The sequence below is a fragment of the Dermacentor silvarum genome, chromosome 9 (genome assembly GCF_013339745.2).
Source record: "Dermacentor silvarum isolate Dsil-2018 chromosome 9, BIME_Dsil_1.4, whole genome shotgun sequence".
NCBI lineage: Eukaryota > Metazoa > Arthropoda > Arachnida > Ixodida > Ixodidae > Dermacentor > Dermacentor silvarum.
This window is the reverse complement of record NC_051162.1, coordinates 79,354,244-79,378,031: the sequence shown is the minus strand read 5'-3', so window position 1 is coordinate 79,378,031 and position 23,788 is coordinate 79,354,244. Positions and strand designations below refer to the sequence as shown.

General features: G+C 46.5%; 1 protein-coding gene across 1 annotated transcript in view; it reads right to left on the bottom strand.

Moving 5' to 3' along the window:
• Positions 1-3,526: 3,526 nt before the first annotated feature.
• Positions 3,527-23,788, bottom strand: part of LOC119463676 (uncharacterized) — a 37,955-nt gene continuing 17,693 nt past the window's right edge. Inside the window, exons 4-6 of the mRNA XM_037724500.2 lie at positions 14,928-15,160; positions 11,904-12,087; positions 3,527-5,150 (exon numbers count right to left, since the gene is read on the bottom strand). Coding sequence (XP_037580428.1) covers positions 3,750-5,150; positions 11,904-12,087; positions 14,928-15,160 — 1,818 coding nt within the window. The 3' untranslated portion in view covers positions 3,527-3,749. The remainder of the gene's footprint in view (positions 5,151-11,903; positions 12,088-14,927; positions 15,161-23,788) is intronic.

The window sequence follows — 23,788 nt, the reverse complement described above, 5'->3', positions numbered from 1 at the left end:
ATACTTCGCTCATAAAGACAGACAATAATAATGAGAGAATTCGCTATTGTTTTTTCTTCGTAACATATTATAGGCCTTCCCTTTGACTTGCCAATAATTCAAGCCAATCGCGAAAGTGTATGATTTCTCAAGCTTCATAGTTCGTGTTCTTAATGGTGTGATGTAAAATCACTCAATATTTGAAAATAATAGTTTTATTGCCACCACAGACAGCAATATGCCTTAGGCAGCAGGCTTCAAGGACAATACACAAACGCTTAACTTCAACTTGATGCGACGCTTGGATATTAGCGAAATAGCCTAATGAACCACGTTTCCCTGCTGCACGAACTTCACAAGTTATGTAATTAGATTTTTGCAAGTCAGGTTTCTAAGATTACTTTTCCTGTGCGTTTTTTTCCGGGCCGGATATTTGTAGCAATGCGTTGATTACTTCCTCGCATCATTAGTCCAGAGAGGGCTAGATTAAACGAACATATTCACGTCTTCTTCTCTTCGGCGATAGAGCAAAGCATTGTTTGCGGTGAGTATGTGTCTGATTATATTTGTGGCGACATAATATTGTCCCAACTGCTCCTCATACTTACCACTCGACCAGAATTAAGGCGCAGTTCACGGATCTCAGGACAGCAGCAGAGCCTGCAGCTACCCCAAGGCTCTGCTGTAATGCGCTTTACATTTTTATGACGTAATGAGCCAGCGTAAGTTGGTATTTTGCATGGGATTCATCACTTCGTAATTTCACATCTGGTGGGAATGACATCTGATAATTCGCACCGCCATGGCCAAGCAGACGATGGCCGTGCGCTCTCGCTTCCCTTCAACCTTCATTTCCCTTCAACAGCACTTTGAAGGGTAGCGAGGACTCCTGGCGTTTCTTGCCTAAAGCAGCCCCCTATGAGGCCCCGACATGACAGCTTAGCCGGTCTGCGAGGTAACCAAGGCGTCACTTAGACACCATCTTTGACGGAAGCCTTAAAAGGCTACAACGCTGCTCTGAGCGACGCCACTCTGCTGTCTCATTTAGTACCAGACGTTCCCTTGAGACTCTTCAAGAAGCGGATGCCTCCAGCACCGCTGTCAGAGCAGCCATCATGCAACGCGTGGGTAAGACCTGGAGGCCATTAGCATTCTTCGAGAAACTCGCCAGCTACAAGACAACCTCTTCCACCGCCAGTTCCACCGGCACAGCCATTTTCCCAGCGCAGATGAACTGGCCTGTTTACTACAGAGAGCTCCTTGCTATCCACGAGGCAATTTGACCCCTTCGCCTCATTCTCAAAGCACAGCACTATACCATTTCGATTGATCACAATCCTATCCGATGCGCCTTCTCTCCACGCCACGATAAACTTCCGCTGGTACAACAGAACCAACGGCCGTTTATCGGCCAGTTTACCACTGACAGTCAGCTTGTTAGATGCAAGAATAATGTGGTCATCAACGCGCTTTCCCGTGCATCCGCCATCCGTTCTTCGTCTGTGATTGATGACGTTCTCTCCGAGGATTCGTGAACCAACGTCGAACTGCAGCAAATCACCAAGGGTCACTCTTCGCTCAAGCTGCAGCAACTTCCCCTCCCTGGGTAAAAAATCACTGTGCACTGCGACCTTTGCTCTCATGGAACCAAGTCCTACGCGCCTTCATCGCGTCGCCATAGGCTCTTCAACGAGACCCAGACCTTCAGCCATCCTGTTATCCGTGCCTCGTGGCTGCCCGCTACGTTTGGCCCTTCATGCCGCTTGGCTGCTGTACCTTTGTGCGTGCCTGCATCCGATGCCAACGTCCCAAAATTACCCGGCACGTCATTTGGTCCCTCGGAGCATTCTACATGCCTTCAGAACGCTTCCAACATGTTCGCCTGCACATCAGTCGGTCATTTCCACCAGCTGGACGTTGTCGCCACTGCCTCACCACCATCGATCGCTTCGCTCAATGGTCTCAAGTATAGCCGCTTGAAAGGATCACTGCAGAAGTCGAGTCAACTTTCTTCACCGTCTGCATATCCCATTTCGGCAACCCTCGTCGCATCACAACCCTTCAAGGAAGCCAGTCCGAAGCTCAGCTCTTCAGTATCCTCGGGCTCGCCACCGGTTTTGAGCAACTGAGGACCACAAGTTACCAATCTTGCGCCTTTAGAGCGATCGAAAGCTTTCCCTGGCAGTTCGAAACAGATATCATGTCCCGTACCAACTTAACCTGGCCCCTCCCAGCCGTAGCCCTGAATCTTCGCGCCTCCTTCAAACCCTACAGTCAAGCGACACCTGCAGAACTCGTCTAAGGGGAGCAACTGCACCTTCCCGGAGAGTAACTCTCGGAATCGTCTGACGCGGCAACCTCGGATACATACGATTTCATGGCGAGGTTCCGAAGCACCATGACCGCCCACCGCCGTCACCAGCAGCACATCATTCTAGGCCAACGTCCTTTGTTTTCAAGCAGCTCGCAACTTGTACGCAAGCCTTTCTTCGCGATGACACGACCAGTGCTTCATTGCAGCTGCGTTACGTGACGCTACTGTGTTATCCATCGCGATTGACAAAGCTTACAGCCTTAGTATCAAATAGGAGGGCGCCCGCGTCTCCATCGACAGGCTAAAGCCAGCATACATTCCCTCCAAGAAACCACACTCTCCTAGTGCTTCTCTTGGGCTTCGACAACCAGCGACAACGCCTCAAGCAACGTACACCTCCCGTTATAGATGTCCGGTGCAATTGACGGACTACTACTCTGAACCATGAAATCTCTAAGATCAGCAGGATCGGTTATGTGGCGATACACTACGAGAGCGACTGCTCGCCTTACAGACCACTCGGTCAGACTTGCTGCGCGTTTCACGGATCGCCGGACCGCAGCTGCGGCTGCCGCTCCCCTAAGCCTACGCTGTAATGCATTTTACGTTGCGTTATTTTGACGGAAACAGCGTATGTGACTGCTCTGCATGGGAATCGCTACTTCTTCATGCCACACATTCTGCATAGTTGGTAAATGCACAATATGACGTGGTAAGCAGCCACAAATAGCTTTAATAAGCAAGACGAGTGTGAAAAATTTAAAGCCTGTTGGTACCATGAGCGGCCCGAGTGAATATGGTGCTGCAGAACAGGCGATATAGAACACCAGGCTGTGGAGTGCTCACTGACATACCTGGCTTAGTCTCAAATACGACAATGCTCAGCTTGACAACTTAGACGAAGTGCTATTGGAAATATTAAGCCAATCGTGAACTTGACTTTCAGAGACCTCTGGGAAGATAAGCTCTTCCGTTTTCGTCGATAATTGGCAACTGCAGAGTTGCAAGTCTTTTGTTAGTTTTTTTTTGTACCCACTGGTTTACACTTTTGCGGGGTTACGTATGGTTTCTCCTCTCTAGCATCCTTTCCCTGCTTAAATTCATGTCCTTTCAATTATTCTACTTAATATGAACGTGTTTTTACCCGAATGTTCAATTATTCTACTTAATATGAGCGTGTTTTTACCCGGAATGAATATAAGAGACCTAAAGCATTAGGTGAATAACGGTTGACGCACGTCCTCTGCAACTCGTATTGAGCTTGCTTTATGAGTAGCGGTCCTCGTGAGCAGCCATTCTAGTGTGGTCACAGCAGAACAACTTTATGAGGCAACTGCAGATGGCGGCGACAGAAAATAGAGCACTGCACAAGACAAAATGACTAACAACGCCCTCTTTCACTAATGTTTTCATCGGCCGGGTTTGTCCATTTCTCACTGTCACGCGGAACAGGCCGTCATAACATCTTGCAGCGTAAGACAGGGTTCATGGCACTGCCAACTGGACAATCAAAGATACTCCCGAACTTTCTGAAGTTCTGCAGGGAAATGTCCACGAGTAGCCGAGGAGGCACCTCCATGAAACGTATCATCGTCTGATCCCTCGCGTTCGCAGCCGCTGCAACATGCTGGCGGGCTACCTGAAACAACGTTGTTGCCTGTTCCTGAAACATGGGCGCCATCTCATCGCACTGGGTCAATGCCCAGGCAGTCAAAAACATCTGATCGAGGGCCGTGTCCGTCGAATTATCCTCCACACTGGCCACGCCCAGTGTCATCGAAGTTGTCACGTTCTTGTATATCTGGAACACGTCGTACAGCAGGGCCACAATTGCGCCAAACTCGACGAATTTGGTCTGAGCGGCGTCTAGTGCCACGTCCTCCTTGACGAGGTTCGTCATACCGGCGTAGTACTGCTCGAATAGGCACAGCCTCGTCTTGGCCAATTTCATGCTGGTCTCGCGATGCCTCAGGTACCCCCGCATCGCAACTGCCGAGTAGATCGGCGTTGCCAGTCCCATGATGATGTAAGGGAGCACCGATGGCATGAGAAAAATGGGAGCAACGTTGACGGATGTCAATAACGCCATGCTTGCCGGAGCGACCCATACACTCTTGTTGGACTCTCGGTACTCGTATCCAGGTACTAGGCTACTCGCTGTTACTCTCGTGTCAATGTCGATGTTTTCGTCGACTGACATCCAATACAGTTGACTACTGGACTGTTGTAACGTCAGGAACACCTGGAACGGAGACTGGCTGGCGAGCGGTACCGCTAGTCTGGAGTAGTAGCGAACCAACGTTGCCATCTCCTGTTCAAGGTCATGTTCGGTGAGGACGGTCATGGCGTTGAGCTTCGAGAGGGTATTTTCCAGTTCAGCAGGCATCATCCAGTTTTCTTCAGCAATGCGGTCTCTCAGAACTTTCTTGCAAGCGGTAGTAAGCGCACGCACTGTTTTTTGTTGCTCCTTCCAGGTGGCAGCCTCGACGCTCTCCCGGTTTGCTGTGGACGCCAAGACCCACATGGCGTAAGGGTAGATGTTCTCCATGGAATGAAGGCAGGCCAGGGACCGGGCGGGTACTTTGGCCTGGTGGTACGCGTGACCCAGTGGAAGCAGGAATTGGAAGTCCTCGGAGAGAAAGGGGGCGACGAACGTCACGAACCGGTAGCGGATGTAATCGAACAGTGTGCGCGTGTCGGTCTCTCCGATGACGGTGGATAACCGCTGAAGAAGGTCCGGTGGCTTGACGAGCAACTGAGACATCCGGAAACCCCTACGCTCGATCATGAGTGTGGCGAAGTACTCGTCCCACTTCCAGAAAGAGTGGTACTCCTCCCACTTGTTCTGAACGAGCACCTGCGTACAATGAAACAATGTTTTTGGTGTCAGGAATTTGCGTTTCAACGTTCCGTTTGAGCGGTGAGCTGCAACCATTTAGGAACCTCGCGAGAAATCAGGAAGGAATAAGTGTATGCTTTCGTCGCTATCAACCGCCCTGGGAAATTCTTTTTCTCGCGAGCTAATTATGAACTGCAACGCAATAATCATTCACTGCCAACCATACTTACCTACCTGGATCAGCAACACAATAACTTGTTGACACCTAATAACAATAACTTCCTGATATATTTTGTAGTCGTACGCCATATTTAATTCATGTGAACCAAAATCTTTTTACGGATATTTGAACACCTACATTGTGTACTTTCTAATATATGCAAAATTTATAATATAATTGCGGCTTTCATTGCTTTATTTGCATAAATTTTCACTGTTTCGGGCACTCGGTGCCTTCAAGCCGCGTCAAAACGGAAAATAATCTGGCAGCTCTTTTCCCCCGTGTATCACCACTGTTGTAAATAAAACTGATTTGATTGATATAACAATTGATCGCAACAAGTAACGATTACCCTTTCTCGACAGCATCGTTTCAAACGCCTTATTGGTGTTCGCGCAAAGCAGGGTGGATAATTTGACCTCAGCTACCATGAGTGACGAATTACTCTCACCAGCGTGACTTACTCTTGTAAACACAACTGGAAGTACACTAGGAGAAACATCAGCGCCAACCGCAACTGCTCACATTTACCGTTCGTAGCGCATTCACAACGTTGAGCCACGGAGGTTAAATGCACGACCGACGTAATCGCACCGCGAGCATCCCGCATTGTAGCGTTAGTTGAAAAGCTCCCGCTTGGGGCCATTTAATCGCTGACCTGATTTTTAAACACGAAAACTCTAATCGGAAAGCTGCTGAGCTAATCAACGGCGCATTGAAGTACAACGTGTGAATGCGCTAACGTTAATAGCCTGTCCAACTTTTCCTTAACGGGGACCTAGAAGTGACTACTGCATTTACTTCGCCAGGGACCCAGTTGCCTGCGCTGATACGATCACAGTACATAGCTGCTTAGCCGTTGAGTGCATAACAATGTCATGAAAAAAAAACATTCTAAGCAGTAACTTCATGTGAATGTTAAATAACAAGGCGCTTAGATGTGCAAGTATGAAATATTCCCACCTGTATTACAAATTGAACGTATCATTCAAGTAAGCAACAAACACCGCTTGATAGGAGCGAATTCCGTATAAGCAACGCGGCCTTGAACATCTGCGCTGAAAGATATATGAAAATGGCGTTTGTATATATATATATATATATATATATATATATATATTTCATTAAAACACATAACATCATTTTGCTTTTAGGTGTTGAAAACTCTAGCTTACGCAAGACAAGATCGTACCTATGGGTGCCTATTTCCGCTATTCACGCGCCTACATTTAGCGCGATGTTGCTGTCAATGTATTTTATTGCGATAACAATTATATGGACAAATAAGGCGCATTTTAGCCGTCGCCCTGATGGTCCGTAAAAAGTCCAAGAGCGACAACACTGTTCCCGTGCGCAGTCTGCTGTATGTACGAGTGAAAGCAGGCTAGGGCAGCCGACAATCGCACCTCAATCCGGCGCGCGCGAGGGTATGGAGCGTGGAGCAAACGCGACGTCTTCAGTCGCGCCAAAGTAACTGCATAGTATGGTATGGTAAAGCTTTATTAATGTCGTTCGGAACGCGTGTCAGCAGCAGTGAGAAAATAAAAATGCGATCACACGTGTGAAGGAAATCGCAGTTTCACGTGCGAAACGACAGTGCAAGACCTGTAGTTCATTGGTCGCACGCCAAAGGTGGGGGTCCCCGAAACATACTCAGACAGTGCAAGGGCTACACAGAGCCATAATTCACCACATTCCACCGATTACTACTGTGAGTCTGTGGTGGGCATTGTCAGCATCTGCTCTAAGTGAAACTTAAAATTTGAAGACCACCATTCTCACTGCAGACTTACTTTTCGGGCACCCTGTATATTGTATATATACTGTAAATATGATACATTACTCAGGCACTCAGGTACAAAATTAACGAAATACTAACGAAATAAAACAGTTTGAAGAACCTTCGCTTTACCCACTGTGGTAGCTTAAGAGCCCTGGTCTTGCGCTGCTGCGCTCAAAGTTGTTAGTTCGATCCTGGACTCCGTGGACGCATTTTGAAGGCGGCGAAATGCAAGAACTCTAGTGCACTCAGATTTAGGTGCACGTTATATACAGAACCCGAAGTTATCAAAATTGTTACGAAGTCTCTCACTAGGGCGTGGCTCAATGATATAGTGGTTTTGGCCCGTAAAACTTAAGAGTGCTTATTAAGTTAGATTACTCTTTCACATATTTGTTTTTTGATGTTACCAGGGTTCCCAAGTTCTGAGGTTTCCAGAATTGTTCGTATACCAGCCGGCATATTACCAAGCCATGGGGTTCGTTATGTTATAGAGAACGTGGCTGGCAAATAGCAGACAGCTCTTACGAGCGAAAAGCTTTATCAATTCGGCACCATAAGTCTTCTAGGTGGCCACTGCAGTTCCTTCGGCGTGTTTAGTACTACTGGTGGTTCTTGGAATCGCGCGGAGGCCTCAAATCCGTTGAGAAGTCACGTGCTCAGGTCGCTGTTCGAAATAACAAAGTTGCGTTTAAAAGGAGTACTCAGAGCTATTTTATATCTTGTAGAAACTCTACCAAAGGCCTTTCATGTGTGAAAAGATGGTGTTTAGCAAACATGAAGCTTGGGAAACATAATATATTTTCATTAGATACTAAACGTGTGGTTCTCGAAATGCGAGAGCTCATGTCATCGAAATCGACTTTTAATATTGCAGCGAAACTCCCCGCAGCGGACATTGTGTAGTAGTAAGGCTAGGTATGATAATGTTTCTTAGGAAAAAAAAGAAAAAAAAGAAATCAAGAGTGTCGTACTTGTTTCGCCTGCTAGCGAAAAAGTGTGGCAGCTGCAGTGATCGCGGAACAGGACGAGCCAGCGTATCATAAAGCCATGATGCATGTGCCTCTTTGGTACCGAAAACTGAAACTAGTTCTTACCAGCCATTATTATAGTAAATTATTGAGGGCGCTCTGAGCGTCTCACTTCAGTTGAACGCATCTACAGCAAGATGACCTGCATATTCGAAGGAGTGATTCTGTCCCGACCGAATTTGTGTACTTAGCATGTACTGTGAACGCCTCTAAACTACCACGAATTTTCCTGTATACTGTGCACTGCAATTTACCGCTACAACCAATTTGGCTGTATAACGAAAGAGTCTAGGCGTCCCCGACGGCTGATTTGTTGCTTTACAACGAACGCCACGTAGAGTGCCGCGACGGACCGCCGCTGACGTCACCAAGGTGTGCGGTGGGTGCGCTCTACACTTGGGGCAGCGCTAGCGACGCACTTAGCAGGCGTGCCGTTGTTAGAAGCCGTCCTGTTGCACTAGTCCAGGAATCACTCAGCTCGTTCGCTGCTTGTTGTGGCCCATTCACGGGTGCCAAGGCTCACGAATGCGTCCCAGTTGATGACTACGTGACGGTGCATGCCAATAGCTGACGACCGACGGCATTTTCAAAGCATGCTAGGGCAGAAAGGATGCGAATGTCAACGAAGGCAAGAGGGATATAGATTCTGTAAATGAACCAAGAAGTTTGAAGCCCAGGGAGCTGACAGCTACATTCGAGGATCTGCTGCTTGCATTTCGCCGCGGAGCACGCTGTGAACGTCGATGAATTATAGTTTGGCAACAGTAGCACATTCTCTCAAAGTGTCATTAAAAAATTATCAACCTATTTCTCTAAGGCGTTTTCCTTTATTACCCGCCGGGGTAGCTCAGTCAGCTAAGGCGTTGCGCTGCTGAGCTCGAGATCGCGGGATCGAATCCCGGCCGCGGCGGCCGCATTTCGATGGAGGCGAAATGCAAAAACGCCCGTGTGCTTGCGTTGTAGTGCACGTTAAAGAACCCCAGGTGGTCGAAATTATTCCGGAGCCCTCCACTACGGCGTGCCTCATAATCAGAACTGATTTTGGCACGTAAAACCCCAGAAAGAAGTTTTCCTTTATTGGGCGCGCTAAGCGGGCTCTATAGCGTGAGGGGTGCGGTGTGAGACCTTTACAACGAAGTTACCTGCATAATGAAGGAATTTGGAGAACCTGAGCACTTCGTCTTAAAGGCATTTGACTGTGCTTAAAGAGGGTTTATATTACTTGTGCCTTCATTTACCGCAAAAAGAAAGGGGAGCGTATAATTGTCGTGTCAGTGGTTCCTTTAACAGGAAGAAATCGCCGCATAAGTATGTTTACTGAGAACATATATCTATAGGACGTGCCAGTCACTGCGAATATCGTGTACGCGAAACCTAAAAGCACAGATGTGCAAGTGCACTGGTGCTGCGATTACAGCTATTCTATATTCTCTTGTATGATGCATGAAGCGATAAGGAAGCAGGCTTTCAGGAACGATTCGTCCTAATATAATTTATGTTAAGGTGATGCGCGCTAACACTGCAGACGAGATTACATGGCAATTAACCCATCGGAATTACTAGGAATGGAATACACTAGAACTCGCAACATCGGAAGGCAAGGTTACGTATACGTCTATGCGTATAGACTACTAATATTGCAGTGAAACTTCCCGCAGCTGGCTGGATAAAATTTGAAATAAAAGTGTCCTGAATCATAGGTTGAGGGCATACGCACTGCTGTGTAGATGTACATTAAATCCTTAAGCGTAATCTTCTGCTGTGACGTGAGGCGTTCACTAATATTTTGCATGCATCACGAGATTAAACACGAGCTAAAGGCAACCCGAACCGTGGAAAATGCGATTTCAAGGCGGGTCATAGAATGACTGCACGAGTTATGAATTGTCAGTCGATATGAGCATCGCTCCAACTTCTATGAAATTCGTAAAGCAAGCTAGAGTAATGACATAAAACGCAGTATTTGAATCGGTGGGCTGATTCCCTGTATAGCACCGGAATGGGTGAACTGTAGATTGCCGCAGGGCGCTAAAGATGAAAGACTTCCTGGAAAGAGCCGACTTGTCACAATATGAAAAATGACTGGTACTTTGAGAAGCTATGATCAGAAAATTTACGAGTGTTCCGCTTCAATGAATAACCTGAAAGACACGCGCAAATCCCTGCAATTAGGGAGGGAATTCACTTGAATCCTTTCTGTGAGCTAAACATAGGACTCCATATTTAAACGATACTCCGGGCGTGTGGACCGTTTTGCGCGAGTCCTTGAACTTCACCGTCAAGAAAATTATACCGCTCTATAGGCAGATGTCCGATGGCATCGTAATGTGCACTGCCTGTACTAAATCACCGCTACTAGCTCTTTGATTAGAGCGAGAAGATAGAAAGAAAGGAAAAATCCCAAAGAATGATTGCAGCAGTCAGAAAGGGCGTCCTTGAAATATTCCAAGAACAAAGAGAGCTTCAAGAATAATGGTATGAAAAAAGAATAATTATACCTTGTCGAAATGAGTGCATTAGAGGCATTCAAGCATTGAGTGAGTGATGGTGAATCGTAAACCAAGATCTGAACGTGACCTTGCGAACTCAACTGTAATTTGTGTACTATGGAATAATTACTTGACTGACTTGACTAAGACGGTCGACAGACATACGGTCAATGAAATGCGCAATAGCAAAGTTCTCCATCAAACGGATTCAGGTAATCTGGGCTTACATTGCAGCGGCAATAACGCCGGTGTATAAATCACTGATACGGAGAGCGAACGCTTTCGTCAAGCACGCCGCGTGTAATGAGCCTCCGTACTGATTAGGAAACGATGTTTGCTCTCCCCTATAGCGTGACGGTCATTTTTGCGCGCGATAATATGCTCTAGCTTTCAGACGACTAGCGGTGTTACATGCAGTCGTAGATTAGTTCTAGAGCATAGCAACTAGCATGTCTGGGTTGAGGCAATGCGGACAACACTGAAATTGAGACAGTGCTTATCAGATATGCACGGAACATCGCCTGACCAACACGACGAACAATACGCGGAAACGTCTGATGATCGGTCATACAGGTTCGGAGAACACGGGCATGGCGTTTCGTAAGGATCGTTCAGATACCTAACTAAGCCTAACTTAAACAATCGCAGACACCCTTTGAAACTTTTAGTTTCGGCAACCCGTGAACTGTAATGTGTCGGCCTGGTTTTTCATGCGACACTGTTCATTGAAAGAAGGTCCTAAAGAAAAGCATTTTTGAACTGTATTCGTAAATTACCTTTCTGCAATGGCAAAAGAGCCACTGCTACCATGTGAAAAGGCTGGATAAGCGAGAAAAGTACGCTAGAACAAAATTTGGGCGGGTACGCCGCATTGCAATTCCAGCACCCACTCGCTGGGATGTGATTGATTATCACGATGTCTGCTTGAGAATTGTGAATGCTTTGTATGTAAACATGCATTGGCAGTGGTTTTCTAGAAGAGCCACATAATGAACTCAGCAAGTTTCAAGAAATTGTAGTTATAAAAAAAGCACCGCTTGGCCTTCATTTATATTTGTAGTATTCAGCTATTACAGCGAGAGAAACAAACGTTATACTTATGAAAGAGCACTTTATCAGTCCAAACTGTTTTGATGTTCCTCTTAGTCTTCTCTTAAGTTCCTCTAAGGCTGCCTGCAAAAGCGTTGATTATGTCGGTCGAGTTATCGTCACGAACCTACGTTGCAAAAGGCCAAGAAGGGCCATCCTCACCGGCAGGGCTTGCTGCTTCTGGGAGCGCACAAGGCCTGCGATGGAGCTCTCTAGCTTGCGTTCCAAATCGTGCACGTTCTGCGCGTGCTTGCGCACGTCGGTCTCCGGCTTCAGGAGAGCCATAGCACGTGCCACGATCCGTGTGTAATCCTCATCCGTGGGTCGATCCGCCGACAGGAAGTACCTGGATGCATAGGCCGGCACGGTAAGCCGAGACTCCCTCAGACCGACTACCCAATATTATCGCTGGCTCCATACTCACACTCGTCTATAATCGCTCGGGTCGGTGACCGTGCCCTCACCAGCACTATTTATCGTTCACAGTACACTTACATCCACACTTACAGGCACCCACTCACGCCCGTACTCGCGTCATACCTCATAGTCACCTGCAGTCGCTCCTGTACACATTCGCGTGCATTCCCAGTCGTCGAGAGTCACTCACGATCATATTCACGTGTGCTCACAGCCCTTCGTCGCTCACCCATTCGCTATCTCACGTCTGTGAAGCTACTTTGGAGTGAGTGCGAGTAAGGCGCACACCTGGATGAGTATGCCGACCTGTGCCTGCATCTAGCGATCATATTGCACAGTCCTTCAATGCGTTAGAAGAAGATGAAACCGCGACAGGGACACTGCAGTTTTATCTCACGAGGCTTATTTTAAGTTGTATTGCACATTGTTTTTAATGCGTTTCAAAATTAATTCAGAGGTTATTAGGTAAAATAGGGATAAATGTGAAGCCAGAAATATGTAGAACAAAATTAAAGTGGTTTAGTCGTATTGAAATTGTGAGCTTTCCAGAAACATGACGTCAACAGGATATATTTCAGACGTTTGGGTCGTCACAGACGCTGAAATACAACCATGAAGTGCATTTCAAATATTGCCGGTTCACATGAAAATGCAAAGTGCGGCCTCAACACGGCAGCTTAACATCTCTTTATTCAGACAAATTAAATAAATTATAACACAAAGAAATTACGAGACGGGCATTTATTTCCAGGCGTACGAAGACGCAGCTTTCAGCATGTACACGTTATATTTAAACAATACCTTTTCGCCTCTGTAACAAAGTTTTTACCGCTCTGAGCAGTCTTCTGCTCTGAGGATGTTAAGGAATAACTCATACAGTTGGTAAACACATTTAAATGATCAACCAGCATCGCAGCATGCTAAATTGTAGGTGTGCTTGAGAACGGTGGCCCTTCCAGTGATATCCACTTTTATGTGCCCTGCACTTACTGCGACGTAGTAGTTATTGAACATTACACATCCTAGTGAATTCATCGCATCTTAATCTCAACTGCAATATCAAAAACTTGCATTTGCTCTGTAAACAAGAGTGCCATCTTACGCCTGTCGTTCTCCGTCCCAATATGAAAAAAAGTCGTAGTTTCACCCTAAAGGCGAAGCATCGATTTCGATAGCAAATTAGTAGAGAGCTACACGAAGCAAGGATAGTATTTTTAAAGGCCGTATAATGTTGTAAACATTCGCTTACTAACTAAATAGACAAGCGCGGTGTCACGCGCGCAGAAGTACACATAAACACATCTCGCTCGACGACCGCGGAAATTCCCTGTGAAAGCGCCTGAGGAAGCACGCCAGCAGCAGCGGGCAAATTTGCCTTCGCGCTGTCTCTCGTCTCGCTTAACGCGAACTAAACGTCGAAAGCACAGCGTATACGAAGCTACCGACACTCGGCGCATGCACTTTGTCCCCGCGCGGGCGCACTCTTCGCCCACATCGCAGATTGCTTTCAAGATACGGCGGCCGCGCGGCCGCGCTGGGAGCAGCAACCAACGGTGCAGAACGAACCCCCCCCCCCCCTCCATCTCCCTCTCCGTCGCCTCACCTCCGTGCCTCGCGCGCGGAAGAAGAACGCGCGCTTCCGGCCTGCGTTCCTCCCTCGCGTGCGCTACACTGAGCCGTGATTGCCGGCTCACCCTCCTATGGTTTTACTCGCACACACAGCGTACGGCGCGCGCCGACGATTTTATCGCCGTTGGACTTTATACGGAACCTCAGGGCGATGGCGACGACGATGGCGACGCCGACGGCAGAAATGAGCTTGGAGTGTCCGTATAATTGCTATCGCAATAAAAGTTATTAGAATTGAAACGGTCGCAAATTAAGCCTTGGTATGGGATGGCTAAGGCAAATATGAGAAATGACTGTGGTAAGATGCGATCGCCTTCCACTTGGGATTATTTTACTGAAGCCGTACTGCTTTACGAGTGTTGGTAGCGGTGTCATCGTTTCCCGTTGTTTTGACGAAACTTCAACTCGAGTCAATCTCAAACCGTTTTTCAGTACCTTGCTTTTTTCTTCTTCCTTATTTTTTTAAGCGAAGCGTTTATCGCTCAAGATAATTTTCTATTTTATTGTTGTTATCGGTCACCTTTCGAGCCCCTTAATATCCATCGTCTATTGTGCATTGTTTATTTTGCTTATTTTTTTCTACCCATTCCACCAAATGGTCCGCGAAAGGACAAGAGCTTTTGAAAAAAAAAGCCCACAGATCCCACGCCCTGTGAGAACTCATGTTATGCGAAGCAATGTGCAGGGAGCCTACGAAGTTTACGAAACGACCATAAGAGCACCAAGACGTAGGTGGTCGTTTCATTAACTACACGACACGCATGTGATGACATTTATGTCACGACCTATCATTTATGTCCGTCATACACTCTTGTCAGATTATGCCAATTTTGGTACCTACCAAGTGAACGAAACGACCATGAGAACACAACACGTAGACAGCTGTTTCAAGACCTACATCACACGCATGCCATCACATTTATGTACCAACCTATCATTTATGCTCGTCGTAGACTCTTGTCATACTAAGCCAATTTTGGTACATACCAAGTTAACGAAACGACCATGAGAGCACCAAGACATAGGCGGCTAAATAGATGCTCTTAAAGTGGTAAATGTTCACTAAGAAATGCTTCGCATATAGCAAAACCGTGTAATCACACAGGCTACTCTTCGGGCATCCCAACTGACCGCTTTTACCGTTTAAGGAGTGTGGTGGAGGCTGTAACCGTGGCTCGCAGCGAGTCGGACACCAGAGAGACTGTCACGAACGGGAACACGCGCAGCTCTCGGTCCAGGGAGCCCAGCAGACTCGTCAGGTTCTCGTCGTGGTTTGTCTCGTGGATGCGGAAGTCTCGTAGAGAGTCCTGGAGGCTCTCGCGCTCATTCTTGCCCTTGTACTCAATGATGCAGTCCATGTACAGGTTGGAGAACTGGTCGAGAGGGTAGGCGTGAGGTTGACACAGTTGAATGGCGATCATGGAAATAGGCACTTGAGAATTCTAATGAACAGGCAAATGTAAGTAGGCGCTTGAGACATTTCTGTAATATTATCTGTTGATGTTACTGACCAAGAAAATTGTTATTGCGGTAGGATCAGTAGAATTAGAGATATAATCACTCCAAAACAGTGACTCGATCAGAAATGTTGCTTGGAGAGAGTGAGAAAACATATTTAGCGATATGTTCACGGCGATAATTGCAAACGCTTAATTAATCTCAGAAGATACAGAGATGCAGTTAAGCAAACATAAATGCTGCACACCAACCGGCACAAACAAAAAGGGAAAAAATTGGAGACTATTTCCGGCACCAAAGAGCAGTCATTCTCACTCGTAGAGAGTCGCAAGAAATTTTATTGAACCGGCAATGATTTCATGTTAACGTTACACGCCCCAAGACAACATCTGGATGTATGAGGATTTCCACATAGTGGATGTCGTGCCTTGAACTTCTTGTCACATGGGATAAATTAAATACACCCAAATCTCGGCATGCAAGCGTTCCTGAACTAAGCCCCCAACGGAGTGTCGCAGCGGGAGAATCAAACACGTGACGTCATGCTTAGCCGCAAAACGCTAGTCAATCCGAACCACCGCGCCGCGCAGAAGGAAGTTTGTGAAGATTCTAAAGAAGGGTCGAGGTAGGAGTAGGGTAGGATAACAATAATAATGTGAGGTCCCCAACACCACTCACGGATCACAACACCTATCGCAATAATGATGCGGGAGAGGGTTGTCACCAACTCGGCTAGACCTGGGCGAGCAACGCACCCAACTGATAATTCAAGAATTATACTTTCAGTTGCATGAGTGCTACATTTATTTGTCAGTTTACGAAACTTGTTAATGATATAAAAATGAAGCTTACAACACTCCGGCGACCATTTCGACTTATTCTTACGAGGCAATGTTATGGCGCCAACGGCGCGCTTCACTTAACAACACGTGGCTGCTGAACTGCATTCACGGCTCAAAAGCTTAATTGCTAGCATTCCATTTCAAATATCTCGAACGTGATTACGGCGGTGTCACCGTGCAATGATGAGGGACGCCCTGCAAAAAAAAAAAGTTTCACAAAAGCATATTATAGTTGCTTGCTTCAAGCGCAAAACAAGAGTGCTGCCTCTCAAGGGAGCAATTTATGCATCTGAAGAAGCGAAATGCAGAAGTCCTAAACCGCCTTGTTCGGCTCACTAGCACTTTGTATTTAGTTTGCGGGGGATGCATGCATATATAGGTTTGTCGTTTTCAAGAGGCGTTTGTCGCAAGAGCATCAAACAAGCCGTTCCGCTTGGCTGCTTTTCTCAGTGCTTAGTCAGGCACGATCCGGCGATTTCGGTTCGTTAGCCCTCAAGTGGTGGAGAGCTTTGCACGTCGTGTCTTGTTCTTGCTTTGTGACTCAATGGGGCTGGAAGAATTCAGCGGGTTCAGAAAATGCTGATACAAAACAATCTGACGAGCACACTATAATTTATCGGTATAGCGACAAGACCAAGAAGATCTAAATCCACCAGAGTTTATGCCAGGAACTGTAAGAAGCTCTAGGTATTTGGAGCACTGATTTCTCCTTTCTGGTATTTCTTTGCAAATTGTGCCAGATATAATAACCAAAACTCATTTATTCTAAGGCATTGCGCGAAACGGAGGAATGTGATTGCAATACACATGAAAACATTATGCTCTTCAATGGCGGAGACATTATTGCAGGGCGTTGCACTAGCGCTCCAGCTTACGTGTGTCTTTGTGTGTATGACCGAACGACACCTTATAAGAGAAACACCGTTGTAGCACATTTATGAATAGAAAGCGATGAAAACACTCCTAACACCATACCTCGACGAATGATGTAAAAGCAATATTTAACAGGTTTTGCACAATTTAAGCAATTAACACATTTCCAACACATCAAGTTAAGGTAAAAAAAAATTACCTGTATTCTGCTCACCAGCTTGCCAGATTTTGCTTACGTGGTAGCCAGTTACACGAATTCACTGGCGTACTCCGGCATTTCCTAAATCAATTCACCTCCCTTGACAGAGGGAAATAACTACAGTGTAAAAGGTATCTACCTCGGCAGTTCCGTTAGGCATTTCCCAAGGTATTTCCTTAACCCCTTAACCGTTTTGGACGAGCTCAGCTCGTATTTTTCGGGCTGTCCCAAAACCAACGTTGAGCGTTTCAACGAGACACGTTCGTTTGCGCGCTATTAATGTGTCGTTTCGCAGATGGCAGCACTGGGCAGGCAATTTCTGTTTTCTCAAACGCCGTTTCATATTTTTTTGGTGGGAAACTGATGTTTAAAAAAATGGCGTTCGGTGGAGGCGACGCATGTGTTACAGTGGCTAGACTAGGGAAGTGTGACGAAGGCCCCGCCGCTCGCGTGAGCGTTTCAGATGCAGCCGCAAGGCGGCGCTCACGCTAGCATTCACGCGCTAACACAAAGGGCAGTGCCTTGCTATTTGAGGCTCGAGCCGGTTGCCTAAGGACGAAAACATATCGGAACAAATATTCGGAACTAGATGAGACATGTGTATGCTGCAGTAAAGATCCAGAGACCACTCAGCACATCCTAATGGAATGCGACGGGATCCACCCAGCGAGAACCGTGCGATGGTTCCGAGCCCGCGACATGTCTACGTGTCGCTTTTGGATGCTGCAGTGCTATGTGCAAGCTGCTGCAAACATCTTGTATGCGCCCAGAATTCGCTTGACCTTTTGCATGAAAACTCAGCTGTGTTTGCGCTAAAAACATTGACCTAATGGAGTGGGTGTTCTGGTTGCCTTCATGCGACGTCCTTTCGAAATATAAAAGATCCACCCGCTTGTTTATCTGCGAGAAGTGTAAGCAGTAATTTTTATGTATATTTATAAAGTTGCGTAGTATCAGTAAAAACGCCAGCAGCCTGCAACAAACTCCCTCTTGCGGCTAGGCGTGTTTGCGAAGCGCTTGTAATGTTCTCGTCGATTTGTGAAAGTGCCCTCTGAAGGAACGTTGTAAACATGGTTAACAGCTTTTATCAGCCGAAACTAGAGATCCGCATACGCAAGAGTGTACGATTTTTTTTTTTTTTTGTACCTTTGAGTACTGGTTATTTCCAATCTGGTGTTCTGGAGTATTGTGTTGACATTGCCAGTACTAAACAGTGGTGCGGTTTTCCTATATTTATTTTCCATCATGCTCCTTTTATTGTATACCCTTTATGTGAATCGGATCATTTACACAAAAAGACGTTTTCGAAAAAAAAGTTACGAAGACACGGTAAAAACTAGGTTTCTGAAACGGAATTGTAACATTGAGCACTTCTATTTTTTAAATGATGTTCTTGTCACTGCACTCACGGCATAAAAAAGACGTATGAGGCTGTTTATAGAGGTGCTGTGCCAGTTGACAAGCATCCGTAATCATGCTGTAGCAGGTTTGCAATAAAAATTACTATTTTACAGCCTCCCTGTATAAGGGACACCATGCCATTTGTCCCCGAATTGCTTCATGCTGTCAGCAAAATTCGCATTTTCAGAACAGCATGCACTCACAAAGTAAGATGTGGAGGCAAGCAACATATTTATTTGACAACAGTCACAACAACAATTTATTTCGTCAAGCATCACAAAAGCATACAGGTCTTCCGATTCGACTCTTGGTTTCTCAATATCATCAGGAATGAAATGGTCCTATAGTTTGTCCATGGAGAACACGAAGAAAATCGGAATGTTTATAACCCTACCCTGTGACAGTGCTTAAAATATCTAAAGTGGAAGTCGCACCAGGAAATCTATAGAAGACATTTTGAAGCAACATTTCAAAGGGGAAAACACGTTATTCACGCCGCCTCCTTTTACTCTGTAGCACAACACGCTAAATCATGTTTGTTGTTTCCACCGAGCCGCGCTCAAGCACTCATCATGTATGTACGTTTTCTTCATGAAACACGTGGAGAGATTGCCCGCGATGTTTTCCAGCACTAAGTAGAGGAGCTTACTTGAAACATAGGTACTGGGCGATTTTCAATAGCGCAAAACAAAGCGAGTCGCGCGAACCGAACAGTTTACTGGAAACAATAGCGCAAAGCAGAGCGGGCCACGCGAACCGGAGACCTTACTTGAGATAGGTACTCGATTTTCAATAGCGTGACACAAAGCGAGCCACGCGAACAGAACAGCTCACTCAAAACCACATGTGCTAGCCATAGTGTTCAATAGCCGCACGCAGAACGATGAGCGGAACCGGACAGGTAAAGTTTAGCGGTCACACGCAAGTACGGGCTAGGTGACTATTTGTCGCCACCCCGTTTCAAAGGGGATGCCAATAAATCATCATCATCATCATCATCACGTGGCCCGACCAGGCCCGACAATCGGCTAGCCGGATAAGCGCCCCGATTCGCGATGCCAATTTCCTTTTCTTGACCTCGAATGGCACATATTGCTCAGCTGCTCGTGTTCGCGAAGATCGCAGCAACATTATAGCGGCATATGCGCCCAGTAAATTCGCGTATAACACGTCATTTGCTTGCGAGATCTAGGCCGTCTTGGCTTGTTTAACTCGATGGCCGCGCAGACACGCCTCGGGTTTTGCTTTACTGCGGTCTTATTTTATGCGCAAATTACTGTCTATAAACACACGCTTGAACGAAAACAACTGTTCTTACTTGCAAAGATGAATTTAGTCCGAGTTGTTTGTTAAAGAAAGGTGCAATTGGATTTCACTTAAATGTATGTAACTGCCCTTAATAGGCATGCACCAATTATTGTTATATAGAAAGTTGCCTTGGCTCGCTCAATACTTTCACGTTTGCACGATTTCTTGGAAACTGGGATGTTATAAGCGAAATATGGTGCAATTATTTATAATTTTTGCAGCTTCAAAGCACTGCATGATTGCTGCCTTCTGTTTGGGTGGGAGCTTGTCGATCTTCTTCTTCAGTACACTTTCTTTAATCGCGGTATTTGCCTGTTTTTACTGCGTGAGAGCCTCGTCCAAGCTTTTCGCTCTGGCTCTTAGGCGGCGCACCGTAGCTTGGGTCGTTGCCTTTAACTTCCTGGCGTAATTTTCCTTACGCTTTAGCTGCCTAGCTCGACAGGTACTTGGAGGCGATGCAGCACTTCTCAGGGCCACTTACAAGCCCCTTGCACTTCGTGTGGTAGAGGCTTTCATTCCAGCTTGTCATGTTGGAGCTGCACGCAAGAGGGAACTCTACCGACCGCGCTGCGCCAGAACAGAGCTGCATGAGCTGTCAACAGCCTGTTGGAAGGATGCAGGATCGCAGTGCTCATCAAGTGAGAGCTCGACACCACGTACAAACACTTGGTGTTCGATCATGCGGTCCCCGCCACGAAACAGCAGAAGCTTTTGGGCGTGAAGCAAGCTCATGATTGGCCCCGGTAGGCAGACACCGTATGCGACAAAAAGAGAAGTTTTAGAAAAAAACGTGCTTACCCCACTGATTGGACGGCACGATGACATTTTGGTAATGCAGAGTTGGCGGCAAGCGTGGGTGCTTCATCTGATGTGTCGGGTGAGGCCACGTTGATTCTGAATTTTTTCTGTGGAGGCGCAAACTGTGGGTCCAACCTTTCTTTCGGATTCCTTTTCTTAGGCACTGGCTTGGAGAGGTACTTGGGGACGTTGGGAAAGATCGTCGGTATCGCATCCGGCTGTAGCAATGACCTGCTCCTTTCCAGGCGCACCAGCTCACCATTGATGATGTGTTCAAAGTTTGTCACAAAAGAGCGCGTAATCCAAGCGCGCGCCGAGTGTCACGCAAGCCATCGAAAGAACACGCCGGCCCCGCGGCAACTTCCACAGAGGGGGAGAACGCATACGTCTCAAGCACGGTGTAAGAATAAGGAGAGGTGCTGACACTCTCCCCCCAACGCGCGCGGAAGCGCCGCTCGCTCGCGTCCAGATTATGTTCGGCTTGGTTGCAGCTGGTTCAGCGCCGTCGTAGAGGGCGCTGCGGTATGCGGTCCCAGCCTCGGCGGCAAGGCGCGTGCTGCCGCTGCTTCGTCTTTATGCTTGCATGTGCGGTTGCGCTGTTTTGAAGCACGATTTTTATTCGCGTTCGTTTCATGAGCTTGTGCTTGGGTATTGTCGCCACGGGCCCTCGACGAAGGTGGCAGCGGCCTTCTGAGGGGCGTTTGAAATGGCTAGAAAGTGCTTCGTTCCGAACTGCAATTCTGGATACCTGACTTGTGCGGAGCGTGTGCCTTTATTCAAAGCGCGGTCCGACAGCGGTCGTCTAGAGCAGTGGCGCCGTGCAAATCTGAGGGCAGACCGAACTCTAACGCGCCTACCGACCATGTCTGCACAGCCATTTTTCAGAGGATACGATATCGATGGCATATTGTCACGACGTCGAAAGCTCGAGGGACAAACGAAACGCATTTGTCGGCAGAGGCAGTAACAAGAACGGGACGGTTTTAAAATAGCGCGCGCTAGTCACTACTGATTCTTCTTCTTGCTATGTTTTTCATAAGTGCCGATGTGTCTTATGCCGTCGTCATCACCGCGCTAGACACGTGGCAATATTACGCGGAGCGCTCGATAGAAGGATTCCCATCTTATTTCCAAACTGTCCAAAGAACCTCACACGGTCAAATAAACCTCGAAAGCCGCTGCGGAAGAGAGAACCTCCTGTGTGCCGCAGTAGTTTGTGCAAATTTTGCTGCATGTAAAAGATATATACTGGGTGGTTTACTTTCATGTACCAAGATTGGAAAATATGTAAATGTCACGTATCTGGACAGAATCGAGGTAATGTTGTCTGCCAGTCGCTTGGAGATACTCAGATTTTTTTATTCCGCTTAATTACATAATTATTTTCATAATTGATTAATCAACTCTTTTAATGCTATAATTGGATAAAAAGTATGAACAAGAGAATTGTACAGTAGCGTGGAAAACTCCCAGTATAACTTTCTGTTGCTCAATACGTGATACATAAAAGTGTTTTCCGAGCGTGAACGAAACCCGCGAATACAGCAATATTGCCGCGCGACTGGCCGTTCGAGGCACTTTGCGTGTATTCGTGAGCTTCTTTCATGCTCGGAAAAACACTTCTACGTAGCGCGTATTGAGCAATACAAAGCTGTATCGGGAGTCTTTGATGTTGCTCTACAATTTTCTCATTGACACTTTTAATCTAATTATAATAATTTAGAAGTTGATCAATAAATACGACTAATTATCTAGTTAGGCGAAATGTAAAAAATAACCGAGTATCTCCAAGGGACGGCAACAACATTACTATGGTTCTGTCCAGCTACGTGACATTTGCACATTTTGAAATATTTGTGCACCCTGTAAAATAGTGATGTTTTCTGTGCAGATGTGTGCCTGATTTTCAAATTTGTTCCATCCTGGCTACTGGATTTTTTTTTGCAATGCGCGTGCGGTGTATATTACACGCTTGCATGTTTTTATACATTTTTACATTGTGGGAGTGTATGAGACCGCAAGCTTCTGGGATGGTTATCACCTATTAAAATTATCGAGCTGCTTCATGCACAAGTTTTTTCGTATTGTGTCTATGCAAAAAAAAGGTCTATAGGATTATTGTGTGGTGGGTGTAGGTGTATTTGTGGACAGGCTGTAGCATGCATTGTCAAACACGCTTACATTGGCACACTTCTCATATGCAACTTAAGAAAAAAGAAAGTTACCTCTTCCTTTTTAGATCCTGCAAGAGTCACTCAGTCCTCAATGGACGAAAGCCCAATGAATAATATACATGGTCTATGTTAAGTGGAATTGGAATAAAAAAGGCATTTGCTCAGATTTTCATCAGTAAACTGTGGTAGTGATGCTCTAATTCAAGATAGACGCCTGCCTTCGTCCCGCCTAATAAATTCCCATTTGAAAGAGTTTTTACATAGCTGATGTGCATTCTCATCTTAAGTTCTAGCCATGAACAGCCACTTTGCTCTAGTGCATTGCATATCGGAAGCTTGCGCCGTTTCATTTCTTAATTTATATCGCGGCCACATTGAATTCGCGCAACGATGATTGAACGGTTTTCTGAGTGTGAATGGAAGCAGCGATAAGCATGAAATACATTTTCTGGTGCAGTCACTATTTTCTTCTGATCGAGGGGTAGCACGTGGGCTAACACATTCATTTTTTTATGCTTGGATGAACGGCTAGACCGGAGGAAACAAATTGCGCGCGCGAGGGTAACTTCAGTGGGCTTTGAGTGCTGCCCGATTGATCCGTGTTCACGTCATCCACGCCCTGCACAAGGAACCTTCATGTTAGCGACGCCTGGTACACTTATCACTTTAATGTGAAATAACGATTTTTTTCGCGCTTTGAGATTTACTCACTCCACTACGAACGAAAATTTAGCAGAGGCAGAGGAATGCCAAGCCGCCGGCGCCGCTAAGCTGGGACCGCTGGCCACGGCGCCCTCTATCTGCTCGCAGCAGAGCTACTCGGTGCGCCCGCGCGCGGCCGAACATAATCTGGACGCTTGCTCGCGCGCAGTGTCAACACCTAAATATTCTTCCACCGTGGTCTCAAGCAACAACGCTAACAACGGCGCCGAAACGTCTGGAAGAACC